At 42.7% G+C, this 26,953-nt stretch overlaps 1 protein-coding gene across 2 annotated transcripts in view; it reads right to left on the bottom strand.

Annotated features, from left to right (window-relative positions):
• DNA2 (DNA replication helicase/nuclease 2) overlaps positions 1-26,953 on the bottom strand; it is a 1,108,563-nt gene that overhangs the window by 857,212 nt on the left and 224,398 nt on the right. For both annotated transcript variants that reach the window (XM_044056952.1, XM_044056951.1), the window contains exon 6: positions 14,341-14,472. In XM_044056952.1, coding sequence (XP_043912887.1) covers positions 14,341-14,472 — 132 coding nt within the window. The remainder of the gene's footprint in view (positions 1-14,340; positions 14,473-26,953) is intronic.

The following is a 26,953-nucleotide window of genomic DNA, read 5'->3' as shown; positions in this document are numbered from 1 at the left end:
GATGATCTTTAACATAGAATAAGTAAAGACAAGGAGAAAATGTTTACGTCAATAGTTGGTGCCTAAATCTTATACGACACTGGCAATGAAGTAGCCCCCACTAATGTTAGGTCGTCACCGGAGGATGGCAAAAGTACTGTACAGATTTTATGTCAGGCATAATGAGTCAGACAGAAGACTTGGAAGCTTCTTGCCAAGAATACTAGAAATCTGCATCCGATCTGGAATGTAAAAGCTCCTTGATCCCAATATGTATTACAGAGATGTCGCTTGAACATTCTGTTATGGACATTGTAAGGACACTAATAAAATTTAGTAATGTGAATTAGTACACACCAATAACAATGGACTATACTACAAAAGTTCTGGTAGCAGCACCATTACTCAAAACTAATGCTAAAGCTACTGCAAGAGAAATGGTACTGTTGTTCTCCACAGTGGCTACCCATTACAAGATATTTGCTGACCAAGGAACTTTCTACGTCAAAGATGTTGCATCAGTTATACCAGTAGTTGAAAGTGAAACAATTGAAGACATCCATACACAATCCACAAACTGACAGATTACAGAGAAGTTTACTAGAACACTGAAGTCAATGCTAAGGAAGCTTTTTTTTGTTGTTTTTATTTACAGGGATGTGGAGTACTGACAATCTACTTAACACTTGCTGTAACAGAAGTGCCATAAGCTTCATATCGGTATACCCAACTTAAGTCTTGTGCTGAATGTATCTAGGAGGCCTCCTGGACATTTTTAGGGAAATTTGGAATAAAATCATTTAAAAGTGTGCTATAACACCAACAGTGTGTAGGACAGATTCAAGCTGAGTATGCAAACTGTAAAGAAACACAGGTAGAAAAAGTCCAGGAGTCACAACAAATAATTTCTTGAATATGACTAGGAGAACAGGTGTTGCCATCCTCCGAGAAAACAAATTTCTGGTTTTGTGTTAGGGACCATTTGAGGTACAAAGAATAAATACAATTAACTACATGAAAAGAAGATGGTACAAATCTATCACACATTAAGGTATTAGCTATGGAAAAACGATAACATTCTGTAGCTAGTCTGCAAGCTGAAAATTCATAAAGGAAAGACCAGAAAATTTCTACCTGAATTACATCTAGAGGAATCATTGTCAAAGGTACAAAAACGGGAAGTGACAGAATTTTTATTAAGAAATAAAGGTCTGTTCTCAGAAATGCCTAGCAGAATTAAACTAATACAGCATAACAGAGGTAACACCTGCAGTGAAAATTGGCTAAGACCTTAGAAAGTACCAAAGTATCAAAAACAACCAATAAGCAAAGTTGTTCACAAATGCTCAAACTCAGCATGATAGAGGACTTCCAAGATAGCTGCACATTGAGTAACAGCTTAACTCTAGCTCTCACAGTGTGACAACAGAAACTCAACAGAGAAGGCCAGTAGACATTTGTGTTTATGGGTACATTTCAGTAACTGCCTGGACATCAGGAAAAATGAAATACACAGCAGTCGGAAAAAAATAAGCTTCAAAAAGTGAGGAAGAAAGACTGACTGGGGAAAGTTCTGCAGCTGTTCATAAAAAACAATACAACCTCCAGACATGACTTCCAGCAACCTACAGGAAAATATAAAAGTCAACTGCACACAGAGCTGGTTAAAACAAAATGCTGGAGTATATCAAAACAAACAACAAAAGGCCGGAAAAAATGGGTGAACCTTTAAATAGATATTCGGGTGAGGAGATAAAAGATGCAAAAATCAGAGGCTGAAATGAATAAAAGGTTGGCTGAAAAATGCTATGGAAGAAATGTTTCAAAAAAATAACAGAATTAGAGGACAGAGCTCATAGGGAAAAACTGAGATGTTCAGCTATACCACAAAAGCTGGAATGAACATATTGCACTAATTCTAAGAAAGCACAAATAAGCAACTGGACTAGCATTCCACAGCAGGAGTTGTTACTTGAAAGGGCACATTGCATGTATGCTCGAAACCTGGCTATAAGAAAACAACCTAGACCTTTAATAGCAAAGATGCAATCCTACCAGCAGAAGGAGCTGATTCTGATAAAACTGACAGAAGGGCAAAATACTAAAGGTGGGAGACAGCAGAGTCTTTGTGGAGAATGATTACTCATTGTACACCAGGCAGAACAGGAATACATTCATTTCACTATTCAGGGAATGTTTGTGAGATCCAAACTGCTGTACCCAGCTCTCTTCAAGGCATTCTTCCCTGAAGGTACAAAATCATTTTTGGATGAAGTACATGCTAAGGAGGAAATACAAAAGTTTGTCAAACAAAAACGGATCTGTGAAATGGAAGGAGATTCTGCTTCTTGTTCTTCTAGTAATAAAGACCACAGACAGACTGTACCTGTGAAGCCTCTTCCAATGTTTCAATGGAAAATGTTGAAGAGAAGGAAGGGATCATGAGAGTTGACAAGAAGAATTGAGAGTACATTGGAAATAAAGCAGAGACAGGATTTGGGAAAGAGAGATAACCAGTAACTTAATGTAGGATTACAACGCAATAATTATATTTGTGAAATATGACAGAAAAAGAAAATCTGGAAATACTGGACTTTTTCGGAATCTGTTGAACTTGTGGGGAACAAGTATATGCCTGACTTCCTATGTCATTAATGTTCAGAAAAATGCTGTGGGGATGGGGAGAAAGTAAACTGTAAGCAAAGAAAACTTTTTTTCTTAATAGTACTATTTTTGTGGTACAGGGTTTTCTTTGCATGGTATAAAGTAGTTTTCTCAGTTATTTTTAAATGTATTTGGGACTGTAAATAGGTGCTGGTGTTCTTTTTTCCCGTTTTTCTTCTTGTTCAGTTTTAAGTAATGTAGGCACTGCAATACAAAAGCCTGGTTAAAAAGAGCGTGACAAAAAAAAAAAAAAAAAAGGAAAGAAAAAAATAATGTGCTTTTTCTCGTTCTTGCATGGGGGGATGACTGGATTAAGGACTTTAAAGGGATTTAGTAAAGGTTTTAAGAGAAAGCAAGAAAATGAAAAATACTGAATATTAGGAGGCTTTTTTCTAGCAAATGAGTGTATGCTTAGTAGCAATTCTGCATCTGACCTTCATGTCTCCATGGAGACAATCTGATAAAGAAAAATTGGTAACAGTCTGGTTGAGATTGATTGGCTTGGGGGGAAAGATAAACTGGCTAGGAGATAATGTTCTCTGAAAGCATTCAGGGGTTTTCCTAGCTGGAACAGCTATAAAGCCAAGACAAAACTAGCTAGCACTTCGTAGAAACACTGTCTGCAACGTGTCTTACCAAGGATGATCTTTCTTTTCACTTAACTCAAGCCTGAGTGTGGCCGTCAGTTTGGGACATTTACTCTTATTAGGAGGGTTAAAGTTCAATATTTGAACATGTACACAGTGTTGTGTGTTAGTATTAAATTAATAGGTTTTAAGGGGGGCACTGGGGTTTGTTTTTTTGTTTGAGGGCTTTCGATAAAACAAAACGTTTTGTAAGATGTGACATAGGCTCAAATGGATATGACAAGAAACAACTATATAAAAGTTAAACCTGCCCAACAGTGTATGCATGTAACACAAAAGCTGCAACAAGACAGTTACTAAAAAAGATCTCTTACACAAAAGTGGGAGTAGCTTTTTAATACAATGATGCTTTCTGTAATGCCTTTAAATGTCAATGGTCTCAAAAATAAATACAAAAAAGAAAGAATAGTGAAGTATATTAAAAATGTAGTGTGCAACCAGCTATGCTACCAGAGACGCACAAAGAAATGAACATGGGAATTTGATAAAGAAAGGTTTTCAGGATGGTTATTCAGCAGAATATCTAGGACAAAAGAAGAGAGCACTTACATTAATTGCAAGAGAAGCTTCATTAGTAATAGAAGAGGATAAAAAAGATAATAATGGCAGATTTGTGGTGCTAAGGGGCTACTGGCAAGGGAGGAGGATTGCACTGGCATGTATTTATATTTCATCTAAAACCGCTGTAATGGAGCTTAAGAAAATTCTGGAAGAAATAATCGGTTTTCAGCAGGTAATATTACTTATAGGTGGGGACTGGAATTTGATTTGCAGCACTGAAGATGCGTCTGATGGGTCCAGAAGGGAAAGTATAACAAAGGAGGGTACATTTTTGAAGAAATTTATGAACATATTTGACATGGAAGAAATTAATTCTATAATAGGAGTCCGGAGAGAATTTACATATTATTCTCCAAGATACAAAAACTGGGCTAGGAGAGAAAGAATTTACATTTCACAGGATACTCTCTTGATACTCACGCAAAAAGTATTTCAGATCATGCACCAATAATAGCCAAAATAAAAACAGAGGGTAATGAAATAAAAATGAGATAATGAAGCTTTTCCACTTACCTGTTGAAAAGAGAGGAACTTAAGGAGTGGGTAGTAGAGATTATTCAGGAGCTATTCCAGAGAATAGAAATTACTTCTAAAAATGTAGCTAGGGAATGGGCTAAAATTAAGGCAGTGTTTAAAAATAGGGTAGAAATAAAATAAAGGGAGCTATGGTTAAGCAGTAACAAGAATTATTTAGAGGAACTGACTAATGTTAAAGTATTGCAGAATAGGGGGAATCTCACAAAACATGAAGAGGATCGACTGCAGAATGCTAGATAGAAAATAAAGGATTACCTCCGTAATATACACTAGTTTAGAAAGACTGTTATTAGGCAACTGTTTTTGATAACACTGGAGCACAAAAAGTTTTAGCACGACGACTCAGGTAACAGAAAGTAGAAAGGGCCGTCAACAAGCTTAAGGATTCTATAACAAAGAAGGTACCAAGACATCCTATAGAGGTATTAGAAATATTTTGGAAATTCTATAAAAGTATGTATAAAACAGAGAAATATGGAAATCAAAAGATACAAATGGAAAAGGAAAGGTTTATGGAAGAATTAAATAATTCAAGGTTAGAGGTAGATGAGGCTCAAGGTAGATGAGGCTCAATTACTAACAGTTGGGACAGGAGGAGATGAGAAAAACTGTGATGTCTAACCAATCTACATGAAAGTCCTAAGGAATAGATGGTATTTCTGTGGAAGTTTGGAAGCTAGGACAGAAAATACTTAAAGATCTGGAAGGTTTTGTTTTAACACTGTTTTAAAAGGAGGAGAAGTGCCAACAACCTGGAAGAAAGTACACAAAGAGGGTAAAGATCCATCAGATCCAGCTTCATACAGGTCCATTTCAATACTAAACCAGGATTATAAAGTGTTTGTGTCTATAGTGACTAAAAGAATTGCAAAAGTAATGCAAAAAATGATAGATATAGATCAATCTGTTTTTGAGGAGGGTTTGACAACTCTTCTTCTTCTTTCAGCTGTTCCCGTTAGGGGTCACCACAGCAGATCACCTGTTTCCGTTTCTTCCTGTCCTCTGCATCTTGCTCTGTCACACCAACCACCTGCATGTCCTCTCTCACCACATCCATAAACCTTATCTTAGGCCTTCCTCTTTCCCTGTTACCTTCATCCTTAGCATCTTTTTCCCAATATACTCAGCATCCCTCCTCAGCACATGTCCAAACCAACGTAATCGTGCCTCTCTGGCTTTGTCTTCAAACCTTCCAACCTGGGCTGACCCTCTAATATACTTATTCCTAATCCTGTCCACCCTCATCACACCCAGTGCATATCTTAACATCTTTAATTCTGCCACATCCAGCTCAAACTCCTGCCTTTTTGTCAATGCCACTGTCTCCAACCCATATAACATAGCTGGTCTCACTACCCTCTTGTAGACCTTCCCTTTCACTCTTACAGGTACTCATCCATCACAAATCACTCCTGACACTCTTCTCCACCCACTCCATCCTGCCTGTACTCTTTTCTTCACCTCTCTTCCACACTCATCATTACTCTGAACTATTGACCCCAAGTATTTAAACTCATCCACCTTCGCCACCTCTACTCCTTGCATCCTCACTATTCCTCTATCCTCCCTCTCAGTCACACACATATATTCTGTCTTAGTCCTGCTGACCTTCATTCCTCTTCTCTCTAGAGCATATCTCCATCTCTCCAGGGTCTCCTCCACCTGTTCCCTACTGTCACTACAGATCACAATGTCATCTGCAAACATAGTCCACAGGGGCTCCTGTCTGATCTCGTCTGTCAACCTGTCTATCACCAATGCAAATAAGAAAGGGCTCAGAGCTGATCCTTGATGTAACCCCACCTCCACCTTAAACGCATCCGTCATTCCCACCGCAGACCTCATCGCTGTCACACTACCCTCGTACATATCCTGTACCATTCTTACATACTTTTCTGACACTCCTGACTTCCTCATACACCCTGTCATATGCTTTCTCTAAGTCTACAAAAACACAATGCAACTCCTTCTGACATTCTCTGTACTTCTCCAGCAACACTCTCAGAGCAAAGATCGCATCTGTAGTGCTCTTTCCCGGCATGAAACCATACTGCTGATCACTAATCATCACATCCCTTCTTAACCTTGCTTCCACTACTCTTTCCCATAACTTCATGCTGTGACTGATCAATTTAATCCCTCTGTAGTTACTACAGCTCTGCACATCACCCTTATTCTTAAAAATCGGTACCAAAACACTTTTTCTCCATTCCTCAGGCATCCTCTCACTTTCCAAGATTTCATTAAACAATCTGGTTAAAAACTCCACTGCCATTTCACCTAAACACGTCCATGCTTCCACAGGTATGTCGTCTAGGCCAAGTGCCTTTCCATTCTTCATTCTCTTCATAGCTATCCTTACTTCATCCTTGCTAATCCACTGTACTTCATGATTCACTATCCCTACATCATCCAACCTTCTCTCCCTCTCATTCTCTTCATTCATCAACCCCTCAAAGTACTCTTTCCATCTCCTCAACACACACTCCTCGCTTGTGAGTATGTTTCCCTCATTATCCTTTATCACCTTTACCTGCTGCACATCTTTCCTATCTCGGTCCCTCTGTCTAGCCAATCGGTACAGGTCCTTTTCTCCCTCCTTAGTCTCCAACCTTTCATACAACTCTTCATATGCCTTATCCTTAGCCTTTGCCACCTCTCTCTTTGCCATGCACCTCATCTCCTTATACTCCTGTCTACTTTCTTCATCTCTCTGACAATCCCACTTCTTCTTTGCCAACCTCTTTCTCTGTATACTCTCCTGTACTTCCTCATTCCACCACCATGTCTCCTTGTCGTCCTTCCTCTGTCCAGATGTGATACCAAGAACCTTTCTAGCAGTCTCCCTTACTAGCTCTGCTGTAGTTACCCAGCTATTTGGTAACTCTTCACTACCACCCAGTGCCTGCCTTAACTCATCCCTGAACTCCACCTCACAATTACCCTTTTTCAATTTCCACCATTTGATCCTTGACGGTTTGACAACATTAACAGAATATTGATGATACAGAAGGAAGCAGTATGTAAGAAAATACCAATGTTGTTGGTGGTTCTTGATGCAGAGAAGGCATTTGGCACCGTAAAATGGGACTTTGAGTAGGGCAAAGGAAGCATTTGCATTTCCTGCAAAAACCTACAAGATTAATTAGGAGGGTATACAAGGGATCAGAGATGAAAATTAAAGTGGGTGGAGTCCTGACAATTTTGTCAAGTAGAGGAACAAGGCAGGGGTGTTCTTTTTCCCCTTTATTTGCATTATAAATTTAGAACCACAAAATGAATGAAACTAAAACAAAGGCAATGGGGTAAATTATGCACCCACAAGTGAATTGGTTTAGCAATATCCATATTTATGGGGACATGATAAAATGAAGTATTTAGGAGTATGGAGTAAAAATGATTCTGGTGTGACAGCTAAGGATATGTGGAAAGTGACTAAACAAAAGCCAATATAAAAACTGAGAAAAAATGGAAGCTTTGCTATATGGAAATGGATAGTAAGATAAAAGCAGTTAAATGTTTTTAGTCCCATTAGTCTTACACAGGTTTTATCAACCAGAGAAGCTGTGGATATCAATTAATAAAGAGCTGAAGGGCTTTATCTGGGAGGATAAGACGGCATGAGTCAAGTGGGATAAGATGATACTTTCAGAACAGGATGGATTGGGATTACCCAATTTGAAGGGGTATTTCAGAGCTACACAGTTAAAACTCCTGTTAACAACACAAGCAGAAAGCTATAATTCACAGTAGAAAGTGATGACGATGATGAAATGGGGAGAGGGGGCTCAAGAAACAAGGTGAGGCTGGGATTTTGGATGCAGGCCTTTAAGGAGAACAACAATAATCATATAGAATATTATATCCATAAAGTAGTAGACAGTATCCTAAGAACTGAGCCTACACAGGAATGGAGAAAGGAGATTCTACCGATAGGGATGACTACAGTCAGGGATATGGACAGTAGGCAAGAGGGGGGGCTGGAATTTATTGGAGAAACTGGCAGATGAACCAAGATATTGGGAGCAAATAACTACAGAGGGAAAGATGATAGAATGGGGAAGACCCCAAGAATTTATTTGGACAGCAGATTAGAGATTGCTTTCCAACCTTGTCACCACAATAAACAGAACATGCCGGAGGGATAGATTCCTGTCCCAGAGACTTTCCATACTCTGGAATAAACTACCTATCTATATCAAACAAAGCTCATCCTCAGCACTCTTCAAGAAAAATCTTGATGATTGGATGGGAAATAGGAAATTTACCCCAGGGATCACCTCTGTGGCTCTGCTCGACAGTGGCACAGGAAAATAATTTTCTTGGGTGGCAAAAGCCAGGGTACCTTTTTGGCTGGGCTTGTATAGGCCCCAGAGCCGATAGCCTAGTACCTACCTATGAACCTATCAAGGACTGATCTTAGATTATGAGCAAAGAGAAAGAAATGGGGGGGGGGGCCTAAACAGAAGACCAGCAATTGTACAGCTTTTAGCAGAATGTAGAACAGAAGCTGCCACTAAAAAAAGAATTAGCACAGCATATAAAATATTGTACGATAACCATAAGAATCAATCAGAGAAGGTTAGAAAGGATTTGGAAAAGAGACTGGATAAGCAATTCACAAAGAAACAATGGCAGGATATATGCATGTCTCCCAAATATGCAACAAAATGTAGAAGATTTAGGATTTATGCTTGGAAATGTTTACATAGATAATTTTATACTCCAAGTAGACTCCAGAGAAATTTTCCTCGGGTAGACAGCAAATGTGGAGATGTGACGGGGAAGAATGAGGTAATTGGGAGCATATTTTCTGGGGGTGCAGTCAGTGGACTTTAAGGATTCCCTGCAGGATGCACTGTCGGAGATGCGGGATGGGCAGATTTGTGTGATGAGGGAGATGATTTTTCTGAGTTATGATACAGAATCATAACTGCCTAGAAAAAGTAAAGCCTTGCTGCCTCTAATTATGGAGGCTGCCAAAAAAAGCAATTACTGGAAAATGGAAATCAAAATCTACAACTATAGTAGAAGTAGTGAATATAGCAAAAGGGATAAAACAACTGGAACTGAGATCTATAAAAAAGGGTAGAAGCAAACTACATAGGAAAAATGGGAATTGTGGGAACAATACATACAGGAGTGGAATGAGGTTTAAAAGAAGGCAGGGCTTAAACCAGCTATGTAATGTCTGACAAACTGATAGGGTAGATTATAAGTGATGTATGCTGTATAATGTTTGAAACTAGGAGCGTGTCAGTATGTTTTGTGATGTAAAATGCTTGCAAGTAGGATTGTACAAGTGTGGCTTGTTTTCATTTGTATAAATGTATGATTGTCCATGTTGTAAGTGATGGTTTAATAAATATGTTTCTTGTTTAAAAAAAGAAAAACTACGCATGATAGAAGAGTAACAGAGTGACTGTAGTTAGGCCAGTAACAAATGTTCTTAAGCCTGATGGAAGTATTAAAACAGCTTTAAGTAACCACAGCAATCAAGTTTGGCATTAAGCTGAAAAAAACATCTCTAACAGTAACAATCATCCTAGCCCCTGTAACAGCAAGAAGAAAGGGTATCCCAACAAACATTTATTCAAGACGGTAACAGCATCAATACCAAGAACTGGATAAAATGCTCTCTATTTTTTCTTCTCTGAAGAGAGCCCCCCATGCCCCAACCTTCCTCCTAAAACAGCTTCTGCTGCTCCTAGGCTGTAAGAGTCTGAGCTTGTCCTGGCAAACTCACCCCTGCAGAACTACCTGCACACTACAACAGATGACAGGATCTGCCTGCACTGCAGAACTGAGCTACAACTTCACCCCTGCAGAACCTGCACACTACAACAGATGATAGGATCTGCCTGCACTGCAGAAGATAAGAGGATCAGAAGATACAGGGCTGACTAAGAGTGGCCTAGCTTCTACTGTACTGACTCAAAAGGATGACTTTAGTGGTCTGGGCAAACAAAAAGGCCCAACTCTCCCCCAGTATTGCAGCAAGGAGATCAATAGACAGAGATCTCTTCTTGAGGTTTCCAACTACCAAAGAAGAAGGGCTACCAAAGGCACATGCTCTTACTCTTTGGAAGCTGACAAGGCATCCTCTTTTTCAAAAGATGCAAGGCAACACATTGGTGAAATGCCCCTTTGCCACAAAGGTTTGCTTCCTCTTAAGAAAATCATCAGCCACAGCCTCACAAAAAACACTTCTCCTTAATGGAAGTGTCTACAGTACAGCAGCTGATTCAATCCTCAAAGAATGATGAACTAGCCATGTCATTCTGCACAGGCACTTGCCCAAGTCTGCACCCCTAACCACAGCATCCATATTCCAAAGGGCAATCAAGACGACAACCCAAGTTGTCACAATCTGCTTTCTGTAGAGGTCCACCAAGACGGATTTCGAGAAGTCTCAAAACAACTCTCCACCTTCATCACAAACATGCACACTAACTAAGAATCTCAAACTCAGTTCACAGACTGCTAGCCCACATTACCCCATAAAACAAGAACACTTTCCCCATTGTTTTATTTAAATAAAAACTTCACTGTAAACCTTAAAATGCTTATTAGATATTCATATTCTGTGTTATTTTAATACATCGGAATAACTCAAGTATTTTTTTAACATCCCTAAAGGGCCATTATAGGGCTTGCCATAATGATGATTTTGTTTTTCAGTTGTTTTCCACACACACAGTACAGCTACTCTCTCTCTTTTGTATGGGACACTGAAAAAAATGAAAAGGTGGTCTTTATTCTTCATTTCCACATGGTGACAATGCTCTCAATTGCTGGCTTCTTGGACTCTGAAATCTATCCAGGTGCTTCTGTTTGAGTGAATGACTATGCTTTGTGTGAAACAAACTTATTCTTGGTACATTTAAATCCTCTGCCTCTATGGCAGAGAGAGAGAGAGAGGGGGAGAGAGCCATGAATGCAACCCAGACAATCTGAGTTAAAGTACTGGCCCAGTCACTAAAAGAGACAAGCAGGTAAGGATGGAAGAGAGCAGATAACATCCTGAGGGGAGAGGGGTGGTGATCCAGTTAGCTGTCTGCCACGGAGAGGTGGAGTCTTGCATACTAAAGAAAAAACAGAAACTGGGACACAGACTTGATGCTCCCAAGCTGGTGAAGGTAGCTTTAACTACAAGTATGTAAAGATGCATGTGTAAAGGAGAGTGTGCAGAAGGCCACAGCAGTGATGCGAGCACTCACTTCTGTCACTGGGGATGGGGTAAGGGCTTAATAGGAAATGTGCCCATAGTCTACATCTAGCATGATGCAGAAGGCTTAAAAATGAGGGTGAATTGCAGTCTCCTGGTCTGGAAGAAATTAGTATCCATTCTGAGACACAAGAAGACTTGGTCAGGAGGATGAATCCAATCCTAAAACCAACTGAGACCAATGACGCCCCTCCCTCAGCAGCAAGTAAAAGACAGCAGGTAGACAGGGGTACATGACTGCCTGGATGAAGGCCCTTGCCAATCATCTCTCACTCTGTGCAGAGGGGGCTCCCCTGCACCAAGATGAATGAGCTCAAGACCTATGCTAGGGGACCATGATGGTCAGCAGACCCAAAGGTAAAATGAACAGGAAAAAAGTAACCCTCTTCAAAACAAACTACATAAATATGAAGATTCTGTTACATAGCCAAATATGTAGTCTTTAAACAACAGCCAGAATTACCTCCATACTTGTCCTGAACAAATGCCAAACCCTACGTCATACTATTCCTTAAGTGTCAGCCTTGTCAGTTCAGTCTCATACATCCGTGACTGACAGCTGACAATTCAATTAATGCTAATGCTCATTTGCAGTTACATGAATAGAAGCAATGCTTCACTAGCCAGAAATGAGAATACTAATCAGTTTTATTTTCGTAGTGTAACAGAATTTGTCCTTGTACGTCATACAGACATTGACCCAAAAATAATTCTTTGGAAAAAATTTCAATTCACTGCTGTGTACTTTACAGCACTTCACTTACCTCAGTAAAACCTAGTGAAAGGACATAAAACTAGACAGACCGTGATTACAATAAGAAATACAAAAAAATGGTAGGTCTAGCATCATTTGAGCAATTTGTTTTCTGAAAAGGCAAGAGAAAGGTGGGGACCTCCAGGGTCCATCATCATCAATCCCGTTTTTTCTTCATGGGGTTGGGACATCACATCAGCTGTCACCACATTTGTTGATTCAATGCTACTCACCTGCCTTCTTTAACAATTCAAGTGTTGTAAATCTCCTCTCACGTAATCCACCAGTTTTTTTTTTTTTTTTGTGCTGGACATCCTTGTTTCCTCTTGCCTTTTTCCTCTAGTCTCCAAAATCCTCTTAATCAAAACATCTAATGCTTTCCTGCACATGTGTTCAGACCACCAGAATCTATTCTCTTTGACCTTCCCTGCAAATGGAGCTACTTGGGCTTCTGCCCTAATGTCCACATTTCTTTGCCTGCCCTATAGTGTGCATTCTACCACCTATCTCAGACACTTAAGTCTCCACTGCCTCCAGCTTCCTTTACTGTTCTGCCTTAATTACTGTAATAACACTGTTTTGTACACCTTACTTTTCAGCTTCTTTAGCATTCTTCTGTCACACTCTACCCAATACTGTGCTAGGTGGCTGCAGACACTCCAATTCTAGCTCGGACTTCCTCAATCAGACTTCCCTTCCATTTAACCACCACTTCCAGATACTTGAAACTGCTGACCTGTTCCACTACATTGCTTTCTATCTCAATTTTCAGTTTCTTTTGACCCCCCCCCCCCCCATTTGTCATTAGAGCTGTCTTATCTGTATTCAATTTCATCCCATGTGCCTAAAGGTTTGCATTGCATTCCACTATCATTTGATAAAGTTCCTAGACAGAATCTGCTTGTAATGCTGCATCACCTGTACACAGCAGCTTTGTTGAACTGTCACCGCAGACAAGTTTCCTGATGTACTCCATCATCAGTATAAACAGCAATGGGCTCAAAGCTGAACCTGATGCAAAGCCACTCCTAGTACGAACATCTCCGAGTCTGAACACTGCTCACACTTGTGTCACTGGGCCCTTATATACACAGTCTGCACAAATTCTAACAATGTTTCTAGGATTTCAAACCATCAGAGGACTTCCCAAATCAGCTTACCTGGGAATTTGTCATATGCTTTCACCAATCAAAAAAATGTACAGTTGGACTTTCTCTTCATATATAGTTTCTTCTCTATAGTCTGTCTCACTGCAAACATTAAGTTGATTGTACTACATCCTGGTCTGCATCCAAGCTGCTCATCTCACATCTTACTTTCTACTACTCAGCATATTAGTTTATCAGTCACCCTTCAACGGCAGTTTAATGCAGTATGACAGGGCTAGGATACCACTGTGCTGCACACAGTTGTTAATGTCCCCTTTGTTCTTGTACACTGCTACTAGAATGATTTTCTCCAATCACCATCCTCATTCACCTTTAAGATCTGTGGCAGGGAAATAAAGAAAGGGAGAGGCACTAAAGGTTCTTTGTGCACTAAACTATATGTAGGCAGTATTGAAGGATTCAAAATAACCGAGATAAGGTTAACTATACTACAGATGGAGTTTTCTTTTAAATCGCAGGATATGTAAAGGCCTCTACTCAGATACACAACTTCCATGCTTAACAACACATCTTTAATTAACTTTATGATAGCAAATTTATGAAATTTTAGATTTCTGTTTGATTTTCCTCAAAAGTACAGGGGAATTCGTGTTCCCCTCAGATATATATTACATGACTCAGCGCAGACAGGATTCAAGCCAGATGACTAGTACAACATTAAAAAAAATTGTTCTTTGCAGTGGGCCACACTGGTTTTGTTGTGAACCTTAAAGATCACTGCCCATTGATAAAAGCTTGTCCAACATATTATAACTCAAGTGCTTTTTCAGAATATTCATCTGCATGTTAACACATACTCACAGTGTCAGATTCAGCTGAGGACTGGTTGCCTGTGGAGAACTTGCTAGAAAATTTCTTGCCCAGTTCAGAAGTGATGGCAAATAGTCATCTACTTCCTGCATAACTTCTGCTGGATTCAGTTTCAGGCTGTAACTGAAAGAGAATGACGTATACGTATTAATATTTTTGAATAAAATAAGCACTAAAGATAGATACAAAATACAATCTTAAACAACTTTCAGTCACTTAATTCAAGAGTTTAGTCCTGCTAACAGCTGGCTTAATTCTCCAGCTCAGATTTAATAATAAGTCGGGTGCTGTTAAGCTGAACGTAGTAGATGAAAGAAGCTATGGGACAAAATATAACCTCTATGAAAAAAATGAAATAAACTGAACAGAGTCTTGGGCTTTCTTCACACCGCAATAATTAACCCACTTACCTACATACTGGCTGCCAAAAAGAAGCCACAGAGTTGGGCAAGTTTACAAACAGTAGATGCTCTTTCCTTATTAGATGGAAAGGAATGTAGCATTTCTTGTGACATTGCTCTCACAGCTCTATTTACAGGGGGTATACAGACATGTCACTGATAGCTGTTAAATAGTGGACAGCTAGTAGGATCCACTACATCTGTCAATAGCCTACTGAGGGCCACATAATAAACAATACTCCTGGCATTCAAAATAAATTCGTACTTATAAGGAACATGTAACTCGTAGCATGAGCACAAAATGTTTTCAGGCAAGTGATACTACTTCAGGGCAGGCTTTGGAATTTTACAAAGACTAAAAGGGTAAGCAGGAAGATAAAAAGGTAAAGGGGAAATTGCAAGAATGACTGAAATTACTATGCAAGGCACAGTTATTCCAATTTGTAATAAATCTCTACAGCCACAAGAAAAAAGGAGACAGATTCAGACTTGGTTTGTATAGAAACAACAAAATGAATACAGACTGCACCTGCACTTAATCAGTTTGTATAACTACAACAAAAGAATACAGGCTGCACCTCTGCTTAGCTTCTACAAATAAAATAAAATCAATAGAAACTACACCTCTACTTACAGCAGTAAGATAGTTATCACCCACTTTCATCATTAGTATCATAAATAATGGATCTGTAAGCTTCCAAAATGGCTGCACACAGAATTAACAGCTTAATTTCAGCTTTCTCAATGTGAAAACAGAAACTCAGACAAGAAAGGAAGTGAATTCATTGTTTTGGGTAAGTTTAAGATACTGGCTAGCAAGTGAATGGCCAGGATGCAGGCAAAGAAGAAATTTAGTGAACATGAAAGAAAATCAACAAAAAAGGGGAAGAGAAAACACTGGCTGGGAAGAATTCTGCAACTGTTTAGCAAAAAGCAGTTCAAGCTCCAGCTCTGGTGCAAGACATGGCTTCCAGAAATCTAGGGAAAAAATAAGTAAATAGTGCACATAGATGATTAAAACATCCCTTCATGGTTTCATTTATTTCAACTCCAACAACAAATGTGTGGAAAAAATGGAAGAACTTTAAACTTTTAGTTATGTACTCACCATAACTTTAGATGTTTGGGATCCATCTCGCCTACATTCTGTACTGATGGGCTCGGAGCCGATCCTCGGCTCCGACTCGGCACGCTATGCTATAGAGCGAAGCCTCTTATTGGCTGAGCTATTCTCTATCCCGGGATGCACCACCACTATTCCCCCAGATCTTGTTTGTCCGCATTCATGCACACACACATAACTTGTTTATATAACATTGCCAGATGTTTCAAGATGAAACAATAGAATTCGGACCGTCCGATCTCTTCTGATCTCCAAGGAAGGGGGAAGGAGGGTGGGTTATTGAATGTGGAGATGGATCCCAAACATCTAAAGTTATGGTGAGTACATAACTAAAAGATGTTATGTGATCCTATCTCGCCTACATTCTGTACTGATGGGACAGCGTCCCTAGCACCTAAATCCTGGATGGCTCACTGGAAAACACTCCTGAGCACTGTGGAACCAAATGAAGCTCGCCCCCGAGATGCCACATCCAATTTGTAGTGGGAAATGAAGGTGTGCGGGGAAGACCACGTAGCCGCAGCACAAATGTCACTAATGGCAAGCTTAGAATGGAATGCTATCGAAGTAGCCATAGCTCTAGTAAAGTTAGCTCTGACAGAGGTCGTAAGCTCTTTATTAGAAGAGGAATAAACTTGAGTAATACAGTCCCTGATCCATTTGGCAATAGTGACCTTTGTGACGGCTTTGCCCAATTTATTATCCGCAAAGGACACAAACAATTGATCTGTTTTCCTTGTCTGTTTGGTCCTGTCTAGATAAAAACGCAATTGCCTGTGGACATCCAATGTGTGGAATATGTATTCTGCTTTGTTTGAGTACTTTGGAAAGAAAACTGGAAGCTCTAATGACTGTTGCAGGCAAAAACTGGAACAAACTTTAGGGACAAAGGATGGATTAGGCCTGAGAGATACTCTATCTTTGTGAAAAACCAGGTACGGTGGTTTTACAGATAGAGCTTGAAGCTCTGAAACCCTTCTGGCAGAAGTAATTGCAACCAGAAAAGCAGTCTTCCAAGATAGAAATTTCAAATCACATGTTGCTGCCGGTTCGAAGGGGAAGGAGGTTAAGGCACGTAACACCACATCGAGATCCCACGGAGGAGCAGGATAAGAAATCGGAGGTCGTAAAAGCGCAGCACCTTTCATGAAGGTTTTACACAATCTGTTGCTCATTAAAGGTGGGTTTATAGATTCATGAAAATTTGAAATAGCTGCCAATTGGACCTTGATGGTAGAGACTGAAGAACCTTGATTGAAAAGGGAAGTTAGAAATTTTAGGACTTCTGATACAGGAATAGTGATGGGATCCAGACCCCGGAGTTGAGCCCAAATAGCAAATCTCTTCCATTTGCTAGAATACAATTTCTTAGTGGCAGACTTGTGGGCCGAAGATACTTCCGGGTCTAAGGTATGATTCCTGACTATAGTCGGAAGAGGAGGAGCCAAGCTGTTAATTTCAAGGTGTGGAGGGACTGGTGGAGTAGTCCCGACTGATGAACTAATAGGTCTGGAATCTGATCCAGGAACCATGGACCGTCCAGTGCATATTTCCGAAGATAGGGGAACCATACCTGACGAGGCCAGTAGGGAGCAACTAAGATCATTCTGCTCCCCAAGTGAGACGCCTTTTGGATCACTCTGGGAAGGAGGGGAACTGGGGGAAAAGCGTATAGCAAGCCGGTGGGCCAAGGATGGGCTAGTGCGTCCATAGGGCTCTCCCCCGGAGCCGGAGTGAGGGAGAAGAACTTTTTGCACTTCGCATTCAGCGGGGTTGCGAAGAGGTCACAACAAGGAATTCCCCATTTGCTGAAAATCTGAGTTGCGACCGTATTGTTCAGAGACCACTCGTGTGGAGAGAGGATGGTTCTGCTCAGTCTGTCGGCTATCACATTGGACTTGCCCGGGATATGAGTCGCCACTAGAAATCGTTTGGTCGACACTGCCCATTCCCAAACTCTCATGGCCTCTCTGCAAAGGGGGTAGGATCTGGTCCCTCTCTGCTTGTTCAGGTACCAGACTACTGACATGTTGTCGGAGTGAACGGCAATTACGCCCTGAGGGAGGTAATCGTGAAGGGCTTGAAGGGACAGAAACACCGCCCTCATTTCTAAAATGTTGATATGAAGGAGGCTTTCTTCCGAATGTCATTTGCCTTGGACTGACCTGCCCAGGGAATGCCCCCCCCCACCCCATCTGGGAGGCGTCCGTAGTCAAAGTGGCCACAAGAGGAGGCGGAACAATGGGTCGTCCCTGATCCAGATTGGAGGGTATCAGCCACCAGCGAAGGTCCCGTTTGCAGGTTTCCGTGATCCATATGAGGTGACTGAGGGGGAGATCCTGAAAGGACCACTGTGTTGAAAGAAGCCACTGGAGAATCCTCATGTGCAACCTTGCTAGGGGAACTAGAAGAACCGTGGCAGACATAGATCCCAACAGCTGCAGGACCATTCTGGCTGGGGCTTTGGATCTGGGAAGTAAGGCTCGAACTTGAGCCTGTATGGTTTGTATCCTCTCTGTAGGAAGATAGACCTGCATTCGGTTCGAGTCTATCTCTACTCCGATGAATCTTACGCGTTGAGATGGCAGCAACACAGACTTTGGCCAATTGAAGGTGATTCCAAGGGAAGTGCCCAGTGATATTGTGGCTTGTAGGCTCTGCAATAGTAGATGCTTGGAGGTGGCAGTTAGGAGCCAGTTGTCTAGATACGGAAACACCTGGAATCCTAGACTTCTCAAGTGAGCAGTCACGACCGCCAAACATTTGGTGAACACCCTGGGGGCTGTGGTGAGACCAAAGGGCAGCGTGAACTGAAAATGACTGTCTCCTAGGCTGAAGCGCAGATGTCTCCTGGACGCTTGATGTACCATGATATGGTAATAAGCGTCCTTGAGATCTATGGAGCACATCCAAACACCTTTCTCCAGTAGTGGGAGAATGGATTGTAGGGTGACCATTCGGAACTTGGACTTTTTGACTGAACGATTTAGAATGCTGAGATCCAAAATGGGCCTCAAGTCCCCGGTCTTTTTTGGCACCAAAAAGAATCTTGAGTAAGTCCCTAATCCGATCTGGTCTGCGGGGACCAGTTGGATGACTCCTTTTTGAAGCAGCTTTGAAACTTCTAAGGCTGCAATTTCCTGTTGACTGGGTGGCGGGTCCGGGATTTTCTTGGACGGAGGTGGGGAGTGAGAAAAGGGAATGAAGTAACCTCCGGCGATTATTCGAAGCACCCATCGGTCCTGAGTGATACCTTCCCAGGCTTTTAGGTGCCTCGAAAAACGACCCCCGACTGGCTCCGGAGCTGCACAGTCGGGCAATCCCTCAGGGATTGTGAAAGGCTGAAGAGCCACAAAAGGACTCGCGGTCTCCAGTGTTGCGGGGGCCTCTGCCGCTTCTGGGCCGGCGTCTTCCAGAAGAATTTCCCCCTCCTCTGCCTCTAGAAGGGGGATCGTCCTGCTGTGAGGGATAAGACTTCCGAGATCTACGGAACCACATTTTCCCTCCTCTTTTAGCCTTGGGGTAAGGCCGAAAGGGAGTGGAAAATCGTGCCCCTACGGCAGTCAAAGTCTTACCTTCTTGCTCGCAGCGGGTCAATGTGTCCTTTACCTTGGGTCCAAACAAAGAGGACCCATCAAAGGGAGCGTCGGCAAAGGAAGATTTGAAGGCTTCTGCAAAATGACACAGGCGGAGCCAGGCTTGCCTCCATAGAGCAATACCTGTACCCGCCGCTCTACTCGCCCCCTCAGCCGCATAAGAAATGAGCCTCATGGACGAGTTTGATATGGATGACAGCGTAGCCAACTGAGAGCCAACCGTCTGGGCCAGCTGCTCAGGTAGGTTACCCAAGAGGGTATCTGAAAGCTCCTTGATCAGATCCCTCTGAAACCTGGTGAAGTGCGTTAAATAGTTCAGGGATCTTAAGGTAAAGGCCGCTGAACTGAGGGTGCGCTTACCGTACCGATCCATGCTCCTAGACTCCTTATTAGGAGGATGGACGGACGTTGAAGCCTCTGCTATATCTTGTTGGATAGCAGATGCCACCACCAAGGCATCTACAGCCACACCTTTCGTCAAAAACTCCTTTTCTGGGGGTGCTAACAGGAACTTATTTGGGCGAGCAGGCACCGGTTCCACAGAGTCTGGGTGTTCCCACGCCCTTCGACAGATCAAATCAAGGAGCTCGTCGAAGGGCGGAGACACCCAGGAGGTGGAGGGCTGAGCCCCGAAGGCCTTAAGGAACACCGACTCGTCAGCAGAAGGGGGTTTGGAATGCCAACTGCCTCGTTGTTTGAGGGCTTCCAGGATGTCTGCAAAGGAGACATCATCTGAGGACGACTTAGGGGACCCCTCTGCATCATCAAGATCAGTGTCTGACGTGAGAGACTCATCGGGGGAGTCAACGTGCTTCCTCTTGCACGATCTTTTCCTTGGGGGTTCCTCCGAAGAAGCTTCAGAGGGACCTCCAGGAGGGGGGGAACCCCCAGTGGGGGTGACCTCAGGCCCCGGGGCTCCGCTGTCTAATGACAGGGGGACTGCCAAAGACCCAGTCTCCGTATGCAGGGAAGGTGCTGGAGAGACCGTGGAGGTAGCCAAAGAAGATTTGGCTAACGCACTCCTCATGGCCCTGAAGGCCGGACCATCAGAATCCTGGGAAGGTCCAACCCCCGTGGCCACGACAGTAGACGGTACCCCCGCAGCCGACGCACCGAGAGGAAGGCTTGGAACCGAAAACATCAGTCCCGAAGTGTCCCCCCGGGGCCGACAGAGGAGGTCCGCGTACCGAACTCCGACTCGAGAGCCGGGGTTGGAGTAAGGGTCGGGGCCGACCCGAAAACCTCCATCGGCTCCACCAGCACCGACTCCAACGGTGCCGAGGCTGTTGGAGGAGGAACCATAACTACTGGGTGGACCATCGGCTCCGAAGCCGAATGGGCCGGAGCCGAAACTAATTTTTGGAACACAGGAGACTGGAAAAGTCTGAGGAGCACCCTGTCGATGTCCGAATCAGACATCTTGGAGGATCTAGATGAAACCGTTCGGGTCCGAACCGACTTCTCCATCGGCTCCAAAGGACTGGGGGACCGGCTCCGAATGGACTCGACCAATATCGGTTCCGAGGGAGATCCCAAAACAATTTCCCTCGGTGCCGAGGAGGGCTTCGGCGCCGAAGGGGAAGAGTCTGAGCCGGCAACCCTCATCGGCTCCAAAATCAGTGGAGCCGATGAAGGTGACCCGCCTCTCGACGCCCCAGTCCTTGGCTCCGAAAACAGAGGAGTCGAGGCTGGAGGCATCGAGGCAGACCGTTCCGCCCTCGGCTCCGAAGTCCCTGGAGCCGATGGAGAAGCCTGCCTAGGTTTCATAGCAGTCAGTTCCGACGGGCTGGTCGGAGCCAACGCTTTCTTCTTCTTGGTAGGAGAGGAAGAGGAAGATAAGGCCTCCTCGAAGGAGGGTTTAATCAGCCCTTTCAGTATCAATTTATTCTTCCTCTCTTGGAGGACTCTAGATGAAAAGGCGTGACACACGCTACAGGACTCCTGTAGGTGCTTGGCACCTAAACAATATACGCACGAGGAGTGGTCATCGGTTATAGACATCTTATAACCGCACCTCGTGCACTTTTTAAACCCAGAGGGTCTATGTTCTTTTGACATAACGCCTATCAAAAAACAAACACTGAAATAGTGGAAACACTATCGTGTCAGAACAAATACAACACAATAGAAAAAAGATTTAACTTCAACTTTTTTTTTTTTTTAAATGATACAATACGACGACAGAAAACACTAAAAAGGAGGGCCAAGACCCTCTAACTTAAACAGGTACTTGACCTCGTGGAGAAAAAATAAGAGAAACTAGCTGAGGAATAGGGGAAGGCCCCTCTAACTTAAACGGGAAACCTTTCCCTTAACAAACACACAATTTACCTCAACAAAATGTACCAAAACACACTCGTACAACAACAATAGCTGTTAAAACAGCTTTTGAGTGAAAATAAGGAATTTCCTGACAGGAAACTTTAGAAAAAACAGTACTTAGCTCAGCCAAGTTTGAGACCCCGTCCTAGCTTGTAAGCGGCAAACGAGATCTGGGGGATTAGTGGTGGTGCATCCTGGGATAGAGAATAGCTCAGCCAATAAGAGGCTTCGCTCTATAGCATAGCGTGTCGAGTCGGAGCCGAGGGATCGGCTCCGAGCCCATCAGTACAGAATGTAGGCGAGATAGGATCACATAACATCAGATGTTCACATAAGCTGATAAAACTGCAAAACTCAAAGATTGAAATGAAGAAAAAGATTAGCTGAGTATCAGACTGGTCAAGAAGAGATGTTTCAAAAACTGATAGAATTAGAGGACATAACACTCAGGGAAAATCAGAGATTCTCTGCTGTACCAGAGAAACTGGAAGGAACAGACAATATTAATTTTATGAAAGCATAGACAAGCAAATGGACTGGTATTCCACAGCAGGAGTTGTTAATTGAAAGGGCACATTATGTGTATGCTCCAAGTCTGGTCAAGAGAAAGCAGCCAAGACCTCTGATAGTACAGATGCAATCCTACCACCAAAAAAAAGTTGATTTTAACAAAACTGTAGCAGAAGGGCAAAAAAAAGTTGGACACAGAGTGCTTGTGAAAAATGATTACTCACTGTACACCAGGCAGGAGGAGTACATTTATTCCAGCAATCAGGGAATGTCAAGACGAGGTGTGAGATTCAAGCTGCTGTATTCAGCCATCTGCAGAATATTTTTTTTCCTGGAAGATCAAAGCCTTTTTTTTGGCAAAGAACATGCTACAGAGGAAACAGAAGTTTGCCCAACAAAAAGCAAGCTAACAGAAGGGAGTTGTGCTTCTTATTCTTCTGACAATGAAGCTCACCGAGACTTTGCCAGAGAAACCTTTTCCAATGTTCTAAAGGAAAATGCTTGAGAGAGAGAAAAGCACAGAAACTGACTAGAACAAGGAGTGCATGGAAATGAACTAGGGACTGGAGTTGGGAGATGGGGATCAACAGGAAGAAAACCAGCAACTCAGAAATTAATGAATAAATGTCAGATTACAATGCAATCACATTTGTAAATATGTCTGAACAGGAAAACCTGGAAATATTGGACTTTTTTTACTTTCTTAAACTTATAGAGGAAGAAAGCAGTTGTGTAAAATCTTACCCTAACTGCAGATGTCCTTTTTGCTGTTGCAGTATTCATAACCTGTGAGATCTCCTGCCAAGGATACCTCAACCTCCAGCTAGTATACGAAAGACTATTATCTAGGAAGCATTGTACATAAGCGTAAGGCACAAGTGCAACAACATACGTTCCCAACTCAGAAACTGAGCGCACCAAGAGAACCAGGACCCCAGTGGAAAGGAGGACATGTACATCCACAAAAAAGGAAGGATGGAGAGGAAAAGTACAGTTTTGTACCTACCATAAATGTAGATGTTCGAAGATCCACATTGCTGCAGTCATAACTTATGGGTAGTCCGCTGTCCTCGGTCGGCCCGAATACCAAAGTATTAGGCTGACGTCGGTCATGGGCGCTCAGATCTGACGTCAGAGCGTCAAGGTATTAAAGCGCATGACCGACATCATTTCCTCAGTCTTTTCTTGCCCCAGATGTCAGAAGGCCCTAAAAATAAAAGCCACAGCCAAAAATAGAATAACTCCCTAAAACCATGTACAAAAAACAGCTACAACCCAAATCATACCACCACTCCAAACTACAGAGGGGAAGGAGGGAGGGTAAATTGGACTGCAGCAATGTGGATCTTCGAACATCTACATTTATGGTAGGTACAAAACTGTACTATGTTCTTCATCTCACATTGCTGCAGTCATAACTTATGGGTAGAATCCCAAAGCAGAGGTAAAGGGAGGCTGGCAAAATCATAAAGCATTGGGGGCTGCCAAAATGCCCTGTAAGATTGCAGTGGCAAATCCAGCCCTAGATTTGGAATAAAGAGGAAGATGGTAATGTTTAGAAAAAGTGTGCACTGAACTCCAAGTAGCTGCTTCCAAAATATCTTTAGTAGCTACCCCCCTTAAAAAAGCAGTAGAAGTGGCAGTAGCCCTAGTGGAGTGAGGCCTGATTCCAGCTGGAACCTCCTTACCATGGTGAGAATAACAAAAAGTAATACAAAAGCCAATCCACTTAGAAATAGTTTGTTTTGAAACAGGTTTCCCCTGAGAACCCAAAGCAAAAGAAACAAACAACTGCTGAGACTGTCTGAACCCTTTAGTCTTGCTCAAATAATAACGCAACTGCCTGTGAATATCCAAAGTGTGCAAAATTTTCTCCCCTTTATTTTGGGGATCTGCATAAAAAGTAGGCAAATGAATAGATTGGTTCAAGGCCACATTTGAAACCACTTTAGGCATGAAAGTAGGGTTAGTATGCAGAGATACCCTGTCCTTATGAAAAATTAGGAATGGTTCAACTGCCATTAGAGCCTGTAATTCAGAAACCCTTCTAGCAGACGTAATGGCCAACAAAAAAGCAGTCTTCAAAGACAAAAACTTTAACTCAGCTGTAGCTGCAGGTTCAAAAGGAGGTAAAGTTTTTCCAACACAAAATTGAGATCCCAAGCAGGAGTAGGAGCTCTACGCGGGGGTCTTATGTTCTTTGCCCCCCCTAAGGAATTGCTTAAACAAAGGATGAGAGAATAATGGTGGATCACAGTCATAGTGAGCAGAAATGGCTGCAGCATGAACTTTTATAGAGGAGAAAGACAAACCCTTGTCCAATAATTCTGTAAGATATTGAAGAGAAACATTCAAATCAGGCCTGGAAACATCAAAGCTCTTTGCTTTGCTCCAAATAAAAAATCTCCTCCATTTATCAGCATAAACTTTCCTTGTACTAGGCCTCCTGGCCTCCAAAATAACATTCAAAACTTGTTGAGGAAGCTGCGACCCTCCAGGTTCTAGAACAGAATATGCCAGGCTGTTAGATGCAGGGACTGAATCCTGACATTGAGGAAATGATTGCCCTCCTGAGTCAAAAGGTGTGGAATCAAAGGCAAAGGGTAAGGAGGTTCCCGTACTAAACTCCTCAGCAGAGGGTACCAGTGCTGTCGAGGCCAGTCTGGAGCTATTAGAATCATGGAGGGCTTGTCTTGTCTGACCTTCAAGAGAACCTTTGGAAGAAGAGGCAGAGGCGGAAAGGCATAGACGTGAAGACTGCTCCAACTGAATGATAGAGCATCCACTTTCCAAGCTGTGGGATGAAACATCTTTGTGAAAAACTTTGGCACCTGGAAATTTAGTGGAGAAGCGAACAGATCTATGTCTGGAGTCCCCCATGTCATTGTCAACTGTCGAAATACACGAGGATCCAATTTCCACTCGTGGGGATCCACTATCCGTCTGCTCAAAACATCTGCTAAGGAGTTCTGTGCTCCTGGCAGAAACCTTGCTTGAAGAGTGAGTTGCAAACTGAGAGCAGTCTCCCACAAAATCATAGCTTGCCTGCAAAGAGGGTACGAATGGGTTCGCCCTTGCTTGTTGATGTACCACATGACAGTTGTGTTGTCTGTTTGAATCAACACCTGCCCTGGGAGAAGTAAATCCTTGAAAGCCATCAATGCAAACTGGACTGCTAACATTTCCTTCAAGTTGATATGTAAATGTTGAACTCTGGCAGGCCACGTGTCTTGAACCCATTTTCCATTGAGGTGTGCTCCCCAGGCCTTGTCCGAGGCATCCGTCGTTAAAATCTGACTCGCCTCTGGTCGGGTCACAGAGAGTCCCTTGTTTAGGTGACATTCCTGAGCCCACCACAAAAATTCCTTTTGAATGCAAGGTATTATCTGAATGACAGTGTCCAGATCTTGGCAGTGTTGTGTCCATACATTTTTGAGATACCATTGTAGCTTCCTCATATGCAGTTTGGCATTGGGAAGCACCAGAATACAAGATGCCATGAACCCCAAGGCTTGAAGGACTGTCCTTGCAGTCAGCCTGGACCGTAGAGACAATTGATGGAAGTAAAGTGTAAGATTCTTTTGCTTGTCCGGGGTCAAAAAGGCCATCTGGGAAGCTGTATTCAGTCTCACACCCAGAAAGCACATTTCCTGAGTGGGTACTAGACTGGACTTTGTTTCGTTCACAGAATACCCTAGGCACCTTAACACTGTCATAACATACTGCAGATGGTGAAGAAGCTCGTGCTTGTCTTGAGCAAGAATCAGGCAATCGTCCAAGTAAGGATAAATTTGTATTCCTCTTAACCTGAAGAAGGCTATCACTGGAGCCAGAACTTTTGTGAATACCCTGGGCGCAGTAGATAAGCCAAAGGGCAATGCAGAGAACTGATAATGTAAAGTCCCAGCCGAAAACGCAGGAATCTCCTGCAACTGAGCCTGATAGGAACATGAAGATAAGCCTCTTTGAGATCCAGAGTTACCATCCAGTGATCTTTGCCCAACAGAGGCAGAAGTTGTTGCAACGTCAACATTTTGAACTTTGGAATGTCCAGATATGTGTTGAGGATAGATAAATCCAAGATTGGCCTCCAAGTGTTTCCTTTCTTTGGTACAAGAAATAGGCGAGAGTAAAATCCGAGGCCCACTTCTGACAGAGGGACCTGCTGTATTGCCCCATTTGAAGAAGTAAAGAAATCTGTTTGTGAGCCTCTAACCTTTGCTGAGGAGGAGCGTCTGGCATGCCTTTGAAAGGAGGCAATGTGTGGAAATAAAACTTGTAGCCTCGGTCTATAATGTCCAACACCCATTTGTCCTGGGTGACTAGAAACCAATTTTGCTTGAAGAGTGCCAACTTTCCTCCCAAAGGAGCTGCCAGACAGGAAGGATCTGGCAGCTGAAGATGCAGGTCATTGGGCCTGTTTACGAAAGGACTGGCCCCTGCCCTCACCTGTAGATTGTGCTGGTGAACTCCACGGCCTAGGCCTGAAAGAACTCTGAGCTCTGCCCCTACCACATCTAGATCTACCCCTAGACTGTGAATCAGAAGAAGGGTAAGACCAACCCTTAGCAGGCCAGTTCCTGCTAAACTTAGGGGGCTGCACCTGCAAAAAATCTTTAACAGTCTGCATAGACTTAGCCTTGTCTTCCATT

The sequence above is a fragment of the Protopterus annectens genome, chromosome 14.part0 (genome assembly GCF_019279795.1).
Source record: "Protopterus annectens isolate FY-2018-M chromosome 14.part0, PAN1.0, whole genome shotgun sequence".
NCBI lineage: Eukaryota > Metazoa > Chordata > Ceratodontiformes > Protopteridae > Protopterus > Protopterus annectens.
The sequence above is the reverse complement of the archived record's forward strand: the minus strand, read 5'-3'. Positions and strand labels throughout refer to the sequence as shown.